This window comes from Portunus trituberculatus, chromosome 41, assembly GCF_017591435.1.
Source record: "Portunus trituberculatus isolate SZX2019 chromosome 41, ASM1759143v1, whole genome shotgun sequence".
Taxonomy (NCBI): Eukaryota; Metazoa; Arthropoda; class Malacostraca; order Decapoda; family Portunidae; genus Portunus; species Portunus trituberculatus.
Window position 1 is genome coordinate 31,667,299 of NC_059295.1, and position 17,500 is coordinate 31,684,798.

Here is a 17,500-nt window from a genome sequence, read left to right on the forward strand (position 1 = left end):
TGTGCACCTTTCTTCGCCTCGCCTAGCCTCGCTTTGCCTCGCTTTACCTCGCATCGCCACTGTGCCACCGCTGCCACCAAGCCTCTGTGCGCCTCACTTACTTATTAAACGTTTCCTGGAGTCAGAGAGAGAGAGAGAGAGAGAGAGAGAGAGATGAAAATTGTACTCTTTGTAAAAGAAATAGAATACATTTGACATCAGAGCGTTTCTTTCTACAGTTATTTTCTTTTTTTCGTTCTCTTATTCTTTATTTATTTTTCACCTTTTCTGTTTTTATCTGCATAATTGATCAAGAAAGCGTCAGGTGCAAGTGAATCAATAGAGCCCCTGAGATGATAGTGGTGGTGGTGGTAGTGGTGGTGATGGTGGTGGTCTTCGTGACACTTTTTTTTTTTTTATACCATGTGGGCTTTTCACGGGAATTTCTGGGCTAAAGGGGATACTTTTTAGGGTACCTCCTATCTCAAAGCCCACCCGCTAGGAAACCGTTGCCCTGAGTGAGGAAGCCCAACCTGCACTCAGACCGTGGACAGGATTCGAACCCGTGCGTTTGGAGACCCCTCGGACCCCAAAGCACGCATGGTTCCACTGTACCACGGCGGCCTGCTTCTGCTCCTGCTTTTCCTGCTGACCCGACCAAACCTCGCCCTGCCCACCTTCCATCCTCTCTCTCTCTCTCTCTCTCTCTCTCTCTCTCTCTCTCTCTCTCTCTCTCTCTCTCTCTCTCTCTCTCTCTCTCTCTCTCTCTCTCTCGCACACCCTTCCTTACCGCCTCACCAGCCCACCACCCACCACCTTCCCTCGCTTCCTTCCTACAATATTTTTTCTTCCCAACCTCCTTATCTTCATTCTGACTCTTTTCTTCATAATCTTTTCTCTCTTCCTTCTCTTCCATCAATGTTTCTTCTTTCCTGTTTCCTTGATTCTGCTTCTATTCTCTTCTCTAATTGATTTTTTCTTGCCTCTCCTCTTTCCTTCATTCTTCTGTCCCTCTCTGTCTTCCTTCTCCATATTTTTTTACCTCATTTTTTTGCGTTTACTCACTTTCTTTCATATTCCTCCCTTCCTGTTCTCTTGTCTTCGTTCCCTCCTACACTTCCTTCATTTACCGTTTCTCTTTCCCTCACTTCCTCCCTTCAATATTCATCTTTTCCTCCTCCCCTGTTTTCCTTTCCATGCTCTTTCTTTAATACACCTTTCCTTTTCCTAGTCTATATCTCTTCTTCTCTTTCTTTATTTCCTCTTATTTTCTCTCCTTTTCTCCTTTTCTCTTATGTGTGAGTTACATCATGACTTCTAAATCTCCTTCTTTTTCTCTATATTTTTTCTCTCGTTTATGTTCTTATTTATGTATAATCCTTCCTCTACCTTTTTCGGCTTTTCTTTTCACTGTCCTCTCCACTTTTCAACACTCCTCCTTCTGCCCCTCCTCCCCTCCTTCAACATAACACTTTCACCTTCCTTTTCTTCCCACATCACCCCTTTCTCCTCCTTACTCCCTCTTATAGTGTCTACGTCCTTTCTTCCTCCCTCATCGACGCCCAACACCTCCTTCTTAGTCTCTCCTTCCTCCTTCAGCTATCGTTAACTTCTGAAGGTGCTAGAGCTACTGGCAAGGCCTTTGTAAACACACACACACACACACACACACACACACACACACACACACACACACACACACACACACACACACGCGCGCGCGTACACGGCCTCGCACACACGCACCCAAAGCTCTTGCTCACAGTTACACACGTGCAGTTATTGGGGCGGAAACCAATTTACCTGGGAAAGCTCAGGTGAGGCCACGAACCGTCGTCATCACCATCGGACAAAAGATGCTGTGTTGAGCAGATCATAATTTGCTTCGATCTGCAGACGTGTTCCGATGTGCAGGGGACGTGACTGAGTGATGTGAAAGAAAAAAGAAAATGGGAAGGAAAATAGTCTTACTTGCAGTACATCTCGTTTTCATTATTTTTTTTTATTTCTTTTGCTGTATTTTTTTCGCGTGTCTGTACGTGAGATCTAAGTACAGTACGTAAGTCCATCTCGTCTCCTCTTTTTTTGTGGTCTCTTTATCGACAAGTTTTCTTCTCAATTCATACTCATTTTTCCTCCTCATCAACTCTTTCCTTGCATGGATCAACTCCTCTCGTTTCTTGTGTCTATTCTTCTCTGCCTCTTTGTTAGTCCCAATCTATGTGTTTCTCTCTATTTCTTTGTCTCTTTATGTCTATTCCTGACTTTACTCATTTAAAGTCTTTCTTTTCCTTTCTTTTATCTGTCCTAGTACATTTCTTTCTGTCTTTTATTATCCTTGTGTTAGGCATTCATCCGTGCCTTTCTCTATTCATATGACACCCTATTATTTCTTATCAAATTAAGTCGTCTCTTTTCTCCGTCTTTTCTCGTCCATTCTTGAGGCTTATTCCAAGCTCGCCTTCGCCTTTCTCCCACTCCGTTCGCGCTCAGCCTTTATGCCTTTCTCTAGCCACTGCAATATACCCACGAAATGCAGGGATGTTCAAATAGAAGAGAAGCTAATAAACGGAATCTTGGGGAAGTGAAAAGAAGAGAGACATTAACACATAATTTTGAAATGGAGAAAGGAAAGAGAAACCTGGAAGCACCATGATAAGAAGGTCACAAGGTTGAGAGAAACATTACTGTTGTGAAATGAAACGGAGTTATCAAGATGAAATGGGTAAATTCAGTTGTTGTTTTTTTAAGGAACGATGTTGGAAAAGCAAATATAACAATTGTAGATCAAAGTGTTGAGGAAAGAGCGAGAAAATAAAATCTTGTGACAAAAGAGGAAGGAAAAGATAGAAAGAAAATAAAGACCCTGGTTCCGTGAAGGTAACGCCACTGTTAATATTTAGCTTTAAAAACTTCAAAATAATTATTGCTCTCATTACTTTTTGATACAAGTTATGATTTGATAAGTAAAGCAGGAGAAAGAGGAGGAGGAAGACGACGACGAATAGGGCAAGAAAGAAAGCGAAGATTAGGACGAAGAGTAGTAGGAGGAGAAGGAGAACGAATACGGAGACAAGGAAGAAGAGAAGGAAGAGAAAAAGATAGTTTGTAGACTGTTCTGTGTTGTTTCATATAGAGAGCAGGAGGAGGAGGATGAGAAGAAGTGAGGAGTGTGCTAGTGGTAGTGATGTGGTGGAGGTGGTGGTGGTGGTGCTGGCGTTGCTTCATGAGTTGGCGCTGAGCAAAACTTAGCATGTGAAAATTGCATCATAAATCCCATCCCGGCAACCTCCACCGCAGCCACCTCACAATATTTTCCTGCTAAAAAACATGTCGCTAAGCCATGAGGGGGCGTCGAGGAGTCAGAGGAGAAGAGGGAGCTGGTGGAGGCAATGAAAGGGGCTTGGTCTGTAAAGGGAAGAATGGATGTCAGGTTTAGTAATTAATGATGTAGATTTGTAGTGTATTGCTTATTGGAATGATACTAGTGTTTTCTTACCAGTAGTAGTTATAATCACAATTGAGGGAGCGATGGTTGTAATATTGTTTATAATTGATATTACAGACAGTGACAAATCATAGTCTATTCGTACTTTTAGTGTATGATGCTTTAATTTTCACAAGATACTATAATTGTAATCATAAAAAGTGGTATCATTTGCACGGATCTATTGGTGTACGTACAAATGTTACTAAACTTTCCATGAGAAATAAGTGGACATCATCACATATCAGAACCCTTTGAAATATAGTTGAGATTTTCTGGGATTCCCACTTGAATCGTTGAGGAATTTCTAGTTGAGGTGTGAAGGAAAGAAGTATTTGCTAGGAACGTTGTGTAAAGGATAAGAATATAAGAAAATGAATTTGTGTTGCAATCGAAAAAATGTTTGTCCAGTCTAGAAAATTGTGTCTTAGGGATCGATTAAACAAATAGAACTTTGAGACACTGAATAAAAGGTTTAGAATGATAGGTATGAACAATAGACAAAATAAATTGAGTTTTGAACAAAGAATAATGGAAAAGAGCATATCTCTGGATTACATATTGGAAAGATACATAAAGGAACATAACTCCGATACAATGAACAGTACGGAAAAAAAAATACTTGTTTAGAATATTATGTCTCAAAACGAGGTAAAAAAAAAAACACTTTCGAGACATTGAATAAAAATTGATAGTTGCCTAGAATATTGTGCTTCAAAAACACGCCAACAGATAAAATTTGGATACATCAAATAACATCGGAAAAGCAGAAATCTTAACACAACTACACGCCCCCATCACGGCACTCATGCGAGGCTGTAGAGACGTGAAGCGAGCGGGTGATGGAGGAGTGAGGCGGGATGCAAAAGGCTGTTGGGACTCGGGAGGCGTGGGAGGAAAGGAAGGGAAAATTTAGTATTGGTAGTTGAGATTCTCGCGCGGACGGTTGATTGGCAGCACACAGACTGGGAATGCGGAGGCGGAGGCTGTGGTTTACTCTTTTTTTTTTTTTCATTTAATCATTTTTTCTAGCTTTTCCCTTAGCGCGTCATGCAAAATATGCTTGACCGATCGCAGGAAGCTTGGACGCTTAACTTTTATCTGGCAGCTTTATTCAACCGAAAGAGAGAGAGAGAGAGAGAGAGAGAGAGAGAGAGAGAGAGAGAGAGAGAGAGAGAGGGGTGCTAAATATTTTTCCTTATCGTTCTTCCTTGTGAATAAAAACTGACCATAAAGTAAAAAAAATCATGTTCTCTCTCTCTCTCTCTCTCTCTCTCTCTCTCTCTCTCTCTCTCTCTCTCTCTCTCTCTCTCTCTCTCTGCGGCCTCATCCACGCTATAAAGGCTCGTGCTGACCAAGTAGAAGTCGATTTCAAGTCCTAGTGAATGTTGCAAGGACTCTGAATTGCCTCCTGCACGCCATTCTTCTCGCCGTGATAAGATCCAGCGCCGCGCAGCCCAAGAGACGGCGGCTGTTCTCTAGTTTTCATGCCTCTTTCGTACGTAACTCTCTCTCTCTCTCTCTCTCTCTCTCTCTCTCTCTCTCTCTCTCTCTCTCTCTCTCTCTCTCTCTCTCTCTCTCTCTCCAAATCAGTTTTCCTCAGGTGTGTTGCCGGCAATGTTGTCCTGGGGTTGTTTGTGTGTGTGTGTGTGTGTGTGTGTGTGTGTGTGTGTGTGTGTGTGTGTGTGTGTGTGTGTGTGTGATAACATGTCAAATAGTCTGAACGATTCTTAAATTCAGTTGAAATATTTTATTCACATATTTCGTTTTCTAAACATATACACAGAAATATTTTTGGGAACTTGAGAGAGAGAGAGAGAGAGAGAGAGAGAGAGAGAGAGAGAGAGAGAGAGAGAGAGAGAGAGAGATGGTGGAAGAAATTGTGTGTGTGTGTGTGTGTGTGTGTGTGTGTGATTATCGGAAAACTATTCCATTCCTACCATATTCAGGGAAATAATTAGATTGAGTGTATTGATGCAGTAAATAACCGCGCGTTACTCTTCCGAGCGAGGCGCTAAACACCAAACGGGGAAAAATTAAAGTGGAAAAAAGCAACAACTAACCATTAGGGAGTAAAAACGCCTGCTGATCAAAGCGTCACGAACGATCGTCATCATTAATTATCGCGGGAATTGTGTGCTTAACTAGAGGCTTGGCTATTCATTACAAAAAATATTTTTTTCACATCAATTAGTATAGAGAAAAAATGATAGAATATACCTGCACACAAAGGACTGGTGATTTTTTTTATTGTTTTTATGCTATAATTATCTTTGATTTTATAAGTAGTAGTAATAGTAGTAGTGGTGGTGGTAGTGGTGGTGTTCGTAGTAATGGTAGTAATAGTAATAGTAGTAGTAGTAGTAGTACTTGTTATTGTGGTTACCTTTGTAGTAGTAGAGCAGTAATTGTAGTAGTAGTAGTAGTAGTAGTAGTAGTAGTAGTAGTAGTAGTAGTAGTTTTAGCAGCAGCAGCAGCAGCAGCAACACCAGCAGCAGCAGCAGCAGCAGCAGCAGTAGTAGTAGTAGTAGTAGTAGTAGTAGTAGTAGTAGCAGTAGTAGCAGCAGCAGGAAATTTTTTTTTATTTGTGCCGAAGAATAAGGTTGGAATACAGTGCCAGGCTTAACATGTGCAGGGCAAAGAAATAGTCGTGTAGCTTCCTCACCACCACCGTCCCCCATCCAAATCACCCCCTCTCTCTGACCCCAGTGGTGCTGGTGATGGCGGTAGAAGTAGTAATGGTGATGAAAATTAAGATTGAGTTTGCGATGAGAGAGAACACATGATCCATAGTTAATATACTAAAACACAGTGGCGGTGAGAATAAAGGCTGAACTTCTAATAAGAGAAAAAAAATTCAAAACAGAGAAACAAGCACACACTGAGCGTCACACATACGATGGCTAAGGTTATCAAAAAATAGAGACAAAAATCCCCACTAAGGTGCCAGTAGCGAAAGTAGGCAATAATTTACACAAACGCTTCTGCATCCTCTCACAAACACAAGCACAAACACACATTAATTATGATGATCCTAGTTACAATACTCATACCCACTCATAACTGAATAGACAAGAGGGAAACTAATGTATACACAGTTACTTCATTGTGCATGCAAGTTAAGTCAATGATACGCTCGTGTGTGTGTGTGTGTGTGTGTGTGTGTGTGTGTGTGTGTGTGTGTGTGTGTGTGTGTGTGTGTGTGTGTGTGTGTGTGTGTGTGTGTGTGTGTGTGTGTGTGTGTGAGTGTGTGTGTGTTTGTATGTGTGTGTGACAGTGGACGTGAGCAGTATTAAGCCAGACGCTAAACCTTTATTCGCAACACAATAATGGAAGCTGAAAGGGAGGAAACTTGAGTCATGGAAGTTTTAATTAAATTCAAGTATTTTTCCCTGAGGCGCAGCTCCAGTGACTAAGACGACGCCATGTTATCAAAATAACATGGATTTAGGTACAGTGGAGAAAAGGGCACAGGGAAAGAAAGTGTGAAAAGAGGAAGAGAGTATGAATAGGGCGATGAAAAGGATGACAAATGAGATGAACTACAGTGAACATCCATATTAATAAAGTAACACGATTACGATAATGTTGATTTAAGTACAGGAGTACAGGAATGTAGAAAAAAAACTGTAATTAGAGGTGAAAAGGTGTTGACTTATATTTGACAGCAAATTAGATCAAATACTATGAAAATTTATGCGAATAAGGTAACGATATCAAAATTATTAAGCATAGCAAGGAATAAAGAATGGAACATAAAAGGGAGAAGAGTATGGTAAAAAATGTAAAAGAAGTGACCATTCATATAGATGTGTGAAATAAACACAATTGCTCGTAGGCAACTTCTAAATTTCTTAAGATGTTTTATAAAAAAAAATGCTGTTAGAATGGCTACATGGAATGACAAGGAGCAGGAATCAGGGATAAGAGCTGAAGTAAATGTAAGAACACGATGAAATAGAAACTTAATAAGCCGCTGAATTCACAAATATATATAAAAAAAGAATCCTCTCTTCCTTCCTCTTCTTCCAAAAGAATAAAGAAAAATTCAAAGGAAGAATTAATTTAGTGATACAAATGCTTTTAAACTCCTCTCGGAAAGAAGTCAAGTGGCAGGACGGAGGAAATACAGAATGAAAGTGAGGTTAAGATAAAGTGAATTTTAGGGGACGTTAAAAAGATGAAAGCAACCATAGCGTGCAGTTCTATGGCTGTACGGACTGCTATACTTCACAAGACCAGTACACTCAAATGAATACAAAAAGACAAAAAGAATAAATATTTGTTTGAAGCCGATTCTTCCCTCACGAGATGTTAACTTTTTTTTCTTTCTCATGCTGGATTGTTTGAACACCTGACACCTACCTGCTGCCGTGCCTCACCCTGCCACACCCTGCCACACCCCTGCTGCTCCTTTACGCCCGTTATACTCATCGCCAAACACTCACATCCATGCGCCCCTTTCCTCCCATCACCCACACCTCACTCCACTAGCCACCACACCCGCTCTCAGTACCTCCTACCAAAAGCTTATTTCTCTCTCTCTCTCTCTCTCTCTCTCTCTCTCTCTCTCTCTCTCTCTCTCTCTCTCTCTCTCCATCATCTTTCCACTCCGTTCCTAGTCTTTTTCTAATCTTACATCATCCTCCCTTCTATTCCACAACATTCTCACTGACACATCCTTCTCTATCTCTCTAACCGCAAAATTCTCTCGGGCATAAGCAAGCGCCTTTAATAATGTAATGGCAACCTGCGGATCCTCGCAATGTAATATTCAGCGTCTTGCATTTGGCAGATAACAGGTCGGGTTTACCAGTGCAGGTATATCCCTTCATACTTCCCTATCTTTCTCTTTCTGTCCGTCTCTTCAAAGGTCATTTTTTACGAGAAAGTAGCCTAAGGGGAGTGGTTTTCTGTATATCTGGTGGAGCAATTGGTATTAGGGGTGAATGGTGGTTTATATTATGTGGATTCTCGCAGATGGAAGCAATTCCGTGGTACAGTGGAACCATGCATGCTTTGGGGTCCGAGGGGTCTCCAAGCGCACGGGTTCGAATCCTGTCCACGGTCTGAGTGTAGGTTGGGCTTCGTCATTTGGGGCAACGGTTTCCTAGCGGGTGGGCTTTGAGATAGGAGGTACCCCAAAAAGTATCCCCTTTAGCCCATAAATTCCCGTGAAAAGCCCACATGGTATAAGTTTAAAATAAAAAAATAAAAAACGACCGCCTCTTGTTGACAATTCTGGATCCACGCTTTCTAGCTCCCCTTCCTTTTATTGATATTATATTTTTTTTTATCCACGTGAATTAATTCGAGAGGGAAAGAAAAACAGATACCGCATCAATTTGTGAGAAAGATTGATGGTGTCCGTGGCTCAGTTGAAGAGAAAGGACTACCAGCAGCGGAAATACAAGCAAGAGAGAGAGAGAGAGAGAGAGAGAGATGTCATATTGCTAAACTCTAGAATTCTATAAGTACTCTTTTGCAAGGACCATAGAAATGACTAGTAAGGTTTCATGTGTGTTTTTCTCCAATTACGATGTAGAATGTTTGGTAATCTACCTCCAGAATCAAGAAAAAACATAAACATTAGCAGCAGGTAAAAGTAATCGAGAGAAGGCGCATACAAGGAGACACAGAGAGAGAGAGAGAGAGAGAGAGAGAGAGAGAGAGAGAGAGAGAGAAAGTTTGGTGGGTGTTGAATCGAGGAGCACCCTAGAGTCTCGTCACCGCCTCTTAGTATGCTGCGGATGAACAGAAATAACGGTGAACCTGCAGGAGTTCTTCTCTATTTACGGTGACGTAGAGCGGGAGATGAAGCGTGCACGTCAGGAGTTAAATGAAGTTTTCACGTGGCAGCAATTCCAGCGGTATGCATGAAGGAGGAGAGAGAGAGAGAGAGAGAGAGAGAGAGAGAGAGAGAGAGAGAGAGAGAGAAAAAAACAAGCGTCGTTTTCCTTGACATTTCTCAGTCTTGCCTTGCCTCTTTCTTTTTACAGGATGAAATGGAGTTTTATGGAGTTTTCAAGTTTGTTTTTACATGATTCTAACAGTGATTTAACAAGAAATATTTGTTATCAATGGAAACACATTCATGAAAACCTGACTAGACTCTTCTGTGGCCTAAAGAAAGAATAAAGCGTCAGACGGAAGAAGGGAACCACTCACCGCTACTCGTAACCCAGGCAAGAAATAAAGGCGTAAATTTCTTTGTCACTGTGAGATTTACTGGCTACTGAGTTAGTGTAGGATGGTCCGCCCACATCCTCTGCATCCATCCTTGGTGTTTACGGCGTTAATATCATCCTAAACTGTCTCACTGGAGGTATGGCCGCTGGGTTATTACCTCCATTACTACAAGCAACATGCCTATTCCCTGATGTGTCGTGCCTTTGACGTCGGTAAACATGGAACGCCTTCATTCCTGATATTATGCTTCTCTCAATAAATCATGTGCCTTTTTTTTCTCTCCAATATTTCTTACCAAGCTGCCCTAGGGTTTCATTCGTTGTCTCCTCGTTTTTCTTGTATGATTCCTTCTCTACACAACACCGCTGCTTTTTATAGAGCAGCGCACGCAACACGGCAGCGGTATGTAATGGTACAGCAGCCGGACACCAAAGCCATGTACTGTATATCCTGTCATGGTTTATTACAAGTTGAAGGAATTTTGGTTTACTTTGCTGCTAAGTAAGAGAGTTTAGTACAAGATTGTTGTCCTAAAGAGTTCTGTCCAGAGCTTTTTTTTTTTTCCTCAGGTATTTTTTTTTACAAGAAATTTTGTTGTACGGATATTCTTTCTTCTAGATTTCTGTTCATGATTTGTCAAAGGGGCTCTGTGTAATTATTTTTCAAGGATTTCTATTCGACATTTATTTCACTCATTTTTTTTCTTTCTTATTTTTTCATCTATCTGCCTATCTACCTATCAACATAGCTATTTTTTTTTTTTTTTATATTTACTTGTGTTTCCCCATGAGGATTTATCCCGTACCCTAACCACAGCACAGCAAAGCACCACCATACACTACCACAGTAAGCTGCCACCAAATACACGCACCATAATGTAAGCACACGTTAATCCCTACCGCACATTTAAGTCCATCAGCATACACACACACACACACACACACACACACACACACACACACACACACACACACACACACACACACACACACACACACACACAACAGAGAGAGAGAGCACCCAGAACACCACAGAACACCACATCACACCACACTAACACTAACCACACTGCCCACACACATCACAGCACGACATACACTACCACCATGCACAACCACACAAACACATAAACACACCACATACTGCAGAACCATATGTATAATGCAGCACGAGAGACAAGGGGTGTTGGGGACGCTACACGCACCTGACATCACCTAAGAATTCCTGCAACATGGTGAGGTGTACGCCAGCACGAGGCAACGCCAGAAATGCGGCACAACACAGCCTGCGAGATGATATATTGAAGACTCGTGATGTCCTGTGAGGAAGGCGAAGGGGACGTGAGGTTGAGACGAGGAAAGATGGATTTGTGCATTAGAGAGAGAGAGAGAGAGAGAGAGAGAGAGAGAGAGAGAGAGAGAGAGATAATCGTGTGTAAAGATAGTAATTCCTCTTTTATTAGAAAAGATAAATATGTATTCTAATCTTCCCGGAGAGAGAGAGAGACAGGCAGACAGATGCAGAGAGAGAGAGAGAGAGAGAGAGAGAGAGAGAAATAACCTCGTATTCCTCGCTTTTACACCATTTTTTTTACTCCCTCTTTCCGTCTCTTCCTACCTATTCTTAACACTTCCTCCTTTCCTCCCTCCTCCCCAGTAATCCTCTCAGTCTGCAAATTACCGACTCTTTTTTTTTTTGCCAATTCCACACGTGCATTGAACCTGACCAGCCAGCCTTCTCTGTCTCGCTGTATGACGGCGGCTGCCATATTTGTGTGTTGCCATTGGTTAAAGGAGATATCTCACTCCTCTACATTGATCCTGTACTCACCCCGCCCTGCTCTACTCCGCCTTACTCTTCTCTGCTTCATCCACGGTGACACGCGGTCCTAGTAACTTCCGCTCACTGACGCAACACTGACGCAAGGAGAGGGAAGAGAGGAGAGCAAAGGAGGGTAAGAATAGGATGAACCTTGGCAGAGTTGGTTTCTCTTTCTCTTTTTCTCTTTTTCTGTGGCGTGAGAGATGAGGAGTTGGAGTGTATATGGATAGAGTAAGAGAAAGGGAAAGGGATGGAGAAAGAGAGAGCGAGAGAGAGAGAGAGAGAGAGAGAGAGAGAGAGAGAGAGAGAGAGAGAGAGAGAGAGAGAGAGAGAGAAAGGTTGTTATTGTAGATAGGTTAGGATTGTGTTGGATAGAATGACGTGGTTGTGGTGGTGGTGATTGTAGTGCGTCGAAAAAAAAAATGTCTTCTATTGTAATGTTCATTAAATGCATGGGTTGTTGCGACAGGTAAAAGTAAGGTAGTAGTAGTAGTAGTAGTAGTAGTAGTAGCAGTAGTAGTGGTGGTGGTGATAGAGATGGTGGTAGTGGTGGTGGTAGGATCGAGTATTGAAATAAGGGTGAGGGAAATGCTTTGTGATATTTTATTCAAGAGGTCATTCATTTATGCATTCACTACACAGAGAGAGAGAGAGAGAGAGAGAGAGAGAGAGAGAGAGAGAGAGAGAGAGAGAGAGAGAGAGAGAGAGAGAGAGAGAGAGAGAGAGAGAGAGAGAGAGAGAGAGAGAGAGAGAGAGAGAGAGAGAGAGAGAGAGAGAGAGAGAGAATGGGCTCATGTGTGTGTGTGTGTGTGTGTGTGTGTGTGTGTGTGTGTGTGTGTGTGTGTGTGTACTGCAGGTAAGCCAGTACTGCACAAAGGAAGAGAAAGGATGACTGCGAAGCTACAGTACAGTCAGTCCCCGCTGCAGATCACACCGCCAGGAGCCATCACGCCCATTACACCCATTATCCTCGCCCTGCTGCTGGCAATGGCGGACAATAGCCTTCCACCCCGCTGATTATGAAGAGGATTATCATAGCGTATATTTTTACCTACTTCATCGCGGGCGTAATTAAGTAATATCACTGTTTAATTCGAGGTTGAACGGCGGGGAATTACTAGTCTGTGGGAGATCCATATTTCTCCGACTAAACCATAATTCATGGAGATCAAACTGACGTCATTAACCTTCGGACAGCCTGAAAACTGTGGCCTGTACGTGACACCTCCTGTTACTCTCTGGAAATGATGCATGTCCTTGTCTCTGCACGCGGCTTGTGTAGGCAGATAGATGCATTGATATTAGACATACAAGGGCTTCATGGCGGTGTGAATGACGCGCCTTGCTAACCACTACATATCAGATCAGATGTACATCAGTGGCTGCGCCTATTAGTATCGCGCCACTTAAACGTTATTTTGTATGTGTGTGTGTGTGTGTGTGTGTGTGTGTGTGTGTGTGTGTGTGTGTGTGTGTGTGTGTGTGTGTGTGTGCCCCCGATTAGATTACGAGTTTGTTCAATTATGTAGGATAGATAGATAGATAGAGAGCTAGACAGAAAGATAGGAAGACAAAAAGCAGGGAAAGAGACAATAGATAAAATAGATAACTAAATACTATAGATGAATATGCTACATTTGGTAGTAGAGAGCATCAGCTTAAGACACGTTCCCCTCGCTGAGCGCCACAAGTCCTCTACGTTAGTTTTCCTCCTCCATTTACTGTGGCGTCCCTTAGGGCAGCTGAGGGTGACGTGCTCGGGAAGGCAGGCCCGAGGAGGCGCACTCCACTCCAGGCCAGCTTGCAGACAGACTATCAAGTGGTGCATACTATTCATGGGACGAGTGGAGTTCTCCGCCTCCTACTTTTCCTCTTCCTCTTTTTTCTCCTCCTACTCCTCTTTCTCCTCCTCCGGCCATTGCTCCTGCTTCTTTTGCTTTTGCTGCTACTCCTCATGCTCTTATTCATCCCCATCCTTATCCTACTCCTATTCTTCCTCCTCTTTTTCATCCTTCTCCTCCTCATCTTTTTCAGTGTTACGTATGTAGTATAACTTTTTCTCTGACCAAATTCGATTAGACAAGTGTGTGAATGGGGAGACAGCCTTCCACTGTGTTGTCTTTACACTTCCAGATTTCCGCTGTTGAGTGTAGGACAGTATAATCACTTAGCTTAGGAAGGACTTAAGGCTTTTTGCTTTTTATCGTTGTGTAATTCTTTATGATATATATCAATCTCTTATATTCCTTTAATCTGCATATATTTGACTTACCACACCAACTGCTTTACTGTTTAAAGCTAACCTATACTGAAAAGTATTTTGTATTTGTCTTTTCTCTCTCGATTTTTTTTTTTTTTTTTTTTTTTTACATAGTCATTCCCCGTACATGTTCCTCTTCGTCTTGGTCTTCACTCTTCATCAGCCATCATTCAAGTGTCTACTCTCCACGCGTCGCTCATCACTTAGGCAGTGAAGGAAGTCTCTTGAAGAAGATGTATATATTTTCTTTACAAACCTACTTTATTTTATTGAATTTTGTTAATTTATATCGATCTAATTTTTCTTTTGCTTTGTCATTTTGAAGTATAGGCTTTCGACCAGATTACATTAAATTGTGCTTTCAATACTAAATTTAGAGTCATTGCGGCATACACTGGAGACAAGCAAACTCAGCACATTTAATAATAGCAATGAGTGGGCTTGATATTTGCCGGAATACACTTTCTTTGAGCAGTAAGCCGTTTTCAAGCCCTCAGTGTGTTGTTCGCATACACGAAGTGCATGACTGTATCCTCCGTTAACAGAACGTGTTATGTTGTTATTTGAGGCAATGAAATATTTAAACGACGCGTTGAAGGTGGTATTGGTTTTCACAGACGAGGGAAGCGCTCTTCTGCCACTCGTCTGTCTCATAGTTTGGGTGAGGTTTGGCGGGAACACAGCAGGTCAAGGCCATACTCGAGGCTTCGCGTGTTGTAAGGTTTCATTGCTTCATTATAGTTCGAATTCTGTGCCGTCACCCGAAAGTCTTATCATTAGCAGTTTCCATAGAGCCGCTGCTGGGCAGAGGCTCCTCACAACCTTCTCGACTCTCCTTTCGGCTGTTTGCATATAGTAAGTCATCCCCGAAAACTTTTTTTTTAATCTCCCGCAACTTTCATTCATCTCCAGCCTTATTTTAACATCTCAGCATTACTTCGCTACTTCAGTTGTCTGCCTTAACGTGTCCTTTCCATGTTAATTTCTTCACTTATCTTTATTGTTAGTAGGGCTTCAGCTTTAGTATACTTCTAATAGTAGATACACTCACTTGTCTAAAAGGAAATCAAACTGAGAGTAAACCTTTTCTTCTTTTTTTTCGTTTTGCGTACCATATCTCTTTTCTTTGTATGTTGGTCTGATATCCAAAATAAAAGTCGTAATTAAGAAAAACAAAGAGATACGCCTAATGAATATTAGTAATTAGCATATTTTCTTTATTCGACACAACAAAATACTCTTTTTTCTAATCGTGTCTGCATTGGTCACGTTCTTCATATAAAGGAATACATAGGATGAACAAATGCAAGCAGACACGTTGGTGTATAAAAGAGGTATTGACTATATATTAACTTTTTTTTTTTTGTCTACGCTGCCCTCCACAACCCGGAAATGTGCTGTTGTTCGAGCGCTTAATTAACATGAAACACCCCGACCACCTGCATCAGAGTGCCTAACAAAAGACTTTGTTGTGTGCATTAGGTCTGTAGTTAATGGGCTTGATACAACTGTTGTAGCCATTAACTCTGTACGTTAATTACTGCATAATGAGTCTTATGCAGGTGTCCGGGTCGTTATCTCAAGCGCAAACAGCCTAATATCACAGGTGAGGGAGTTTGCAGTGCAGCGAGGCGAAACTGGGGTATGGTGGGAGGTTGGGGGAGATGGAGGGAAGAGCAGGGCAGGAATGTGGAGGGGAGCGTCTGAGTGGAGCAGATCCACACCCCAACAGTGCCCCAACACCTGGTCCGCCCTCCTCTAACTTTGGTGAAGCTGAAAATGGCGCATTGAAATAGTGTGTGTGTGTGTGTGTTTTTTTTTTTTATCACATGTAGTAATTAAACCATATCTAATCGTATTCTTATCAGTTTATTCACAGCTTTATATTTATACGTTTATATTCCTTCAACTGCATTTATTTACTGTCACTGTTTCCTGGAGTTCATATTTGCATCTCTGTTCCACCTGACTCCCCTGCCTCACCATCCTCAGCCCAGCACCTCACACCTCGGACACACTCATTCTCGCATTTATGGTTCATCGTCACGGCCAGCTCTCGTTAATTCTGCTCTTGTGTCACTGTGTATTAGTCGTTTACACACACACACACACACACACACACACACACACACACACACACACACACACACACATCACAGGCTCACTCTTCACCTCGTAATTCTTGGCTTCCTTGTGTTGCCTTTAGAGTGAGGTCTCGTGGCTATAACTTTCCAGTATCGCATTTTTTAATCTGGTGTTTTTGTCTCCTATTTTTTTTTTCTAACTTCCTGTACTTCCTTTTCTTTATCATTTGTTTTCGTCTGTATTTCATTTTTTTTTTTTTCTTATCACATTCGTATTTATAATAAGGTCCTCCTCTTTCCATTTTATCTTTCTTCTTCTTCGTTAGTACTATTCGTAAGAACATTAGAAAATAAGGAAGCTACAAGAAACCATCAGTCCTACACACTCTACGTATGAAGTATACCAGCCTATTTCAAACTATCATCCCGTCCATATAGATGTCTAATCTTCTTGTAAAGCTCCCTAATGACTCAACAATAACAACCTCATTACTGAGTCCGTTTTGTTCATCTACCACTCTATTTGGGAACCAATCCATCCATCTCTTACTTAAACCTAAATTTTCCAAGCTTAAACCCATTATTTCTTATTCTATCCTGGTCAGTGATTCTAAGAATTTTGCTTATGTCCCCTTTGTTATAATCCCGATACCACTTAAAAAAACTTCTATCAGGTCCTCTCTAAACCTACCTTTCTCTAAGGAATACACACTTAACAGCTTAATTTTTGTTTCTTAAGGATTACACATCCTCACTTCCTTCTGTCTTATCGTTTTCCTCAGTAACTTCCTTGGTAGTCGTATTTTCACATTATTTACTTGAAATATTGATAGGATGTTTTCTTGAGGCGCTCCCGAATAGTGCACGACCTCTGATTCCTTCTTTTTTTTTCCCCTGCAGAGAGCGAGAGACATCCAAGTTCCGCGTGGACGTATCTGTGGCCGAGCAGGACGAGGTGATCTTCTACCTTACCTATGAGGTCAGTGCTCCTTCCCTTCTATCAAGATGAATGGATGGATTCCCGAGGGTCTCCTCAGTTAACCTCAGCCTCGCTCTTGTAGTACTGGCATTTCCAGGGATTTTTTTTTTTTTTCCTTTCCATCTTTATCTTCCTTCACTTCTCTATTATCCAGAATTTTGTACAGTTTCTTTCTACCATTTCTTTTTTTCCCTCTCCAGTGCTTTCTTCAGTTGTTGTTTTTTCGATACTAAGCCTCTTATGATCTGTTGTTTTACTTGTTTTTTTTTTCCAAAGAAGAAAGGCTTGTTGGTCTTCTTTGATTTTCCTTACGTATCTAGTTAAGTGTTGACGTATAGTATATTATTTCTTTTTTTGTTTCTTGAGAGTTTTTGTTACTATCTGCCTGTTATAACCTCTTTTTTTATTATATTTAATGTGCAAAGGAGAAAGGCCCTTGTTTTTTTTTTCTTTCTTCATTTTCCTTACGTCTACAATCGAGACCTAATGCATAGCTACTTACCATCTTTTGTTTCTCCGCTATTTTCGTTTTTAGATATGTTTGGATATGATCTTCATTAAAACCAGTTAAAATCATGAGACAGGAAGACAAAATGCTTACGAATACTGAATAGTTTTATGAAATCTTGTATGCTTGAGAGGAACCACAACGTGATTCTAAGGATAAAAAAAAAAAAAAAAAAAACCACTGAAAGTCTTTA

At 41.4% G+C, this 17,500-nt stretch overlaps 1 protein-coding gene across 1 annotated transcript in view; it reads left to right on the forward strand.

The window, feature by feature from the left end:
* The window catches only part of LOC123517033 (inter-alpha-trypsin inhibitor heavy chain H6-like), a gene marked incomplete in the record, with an annotated part of 447,528 nt that overhangs the window by 375,633 nt on the left and 54,395 nt on the right, over positions 1-17,500 (forward strand). Inside the window, 1 exon segment of the mRNA XM_045276857.1 lies at positions 16,721-16,799. Within this exon segment, the coding sequence (XP_045132792.1) occupies positions 16,721-16,799 (79 nt within the window).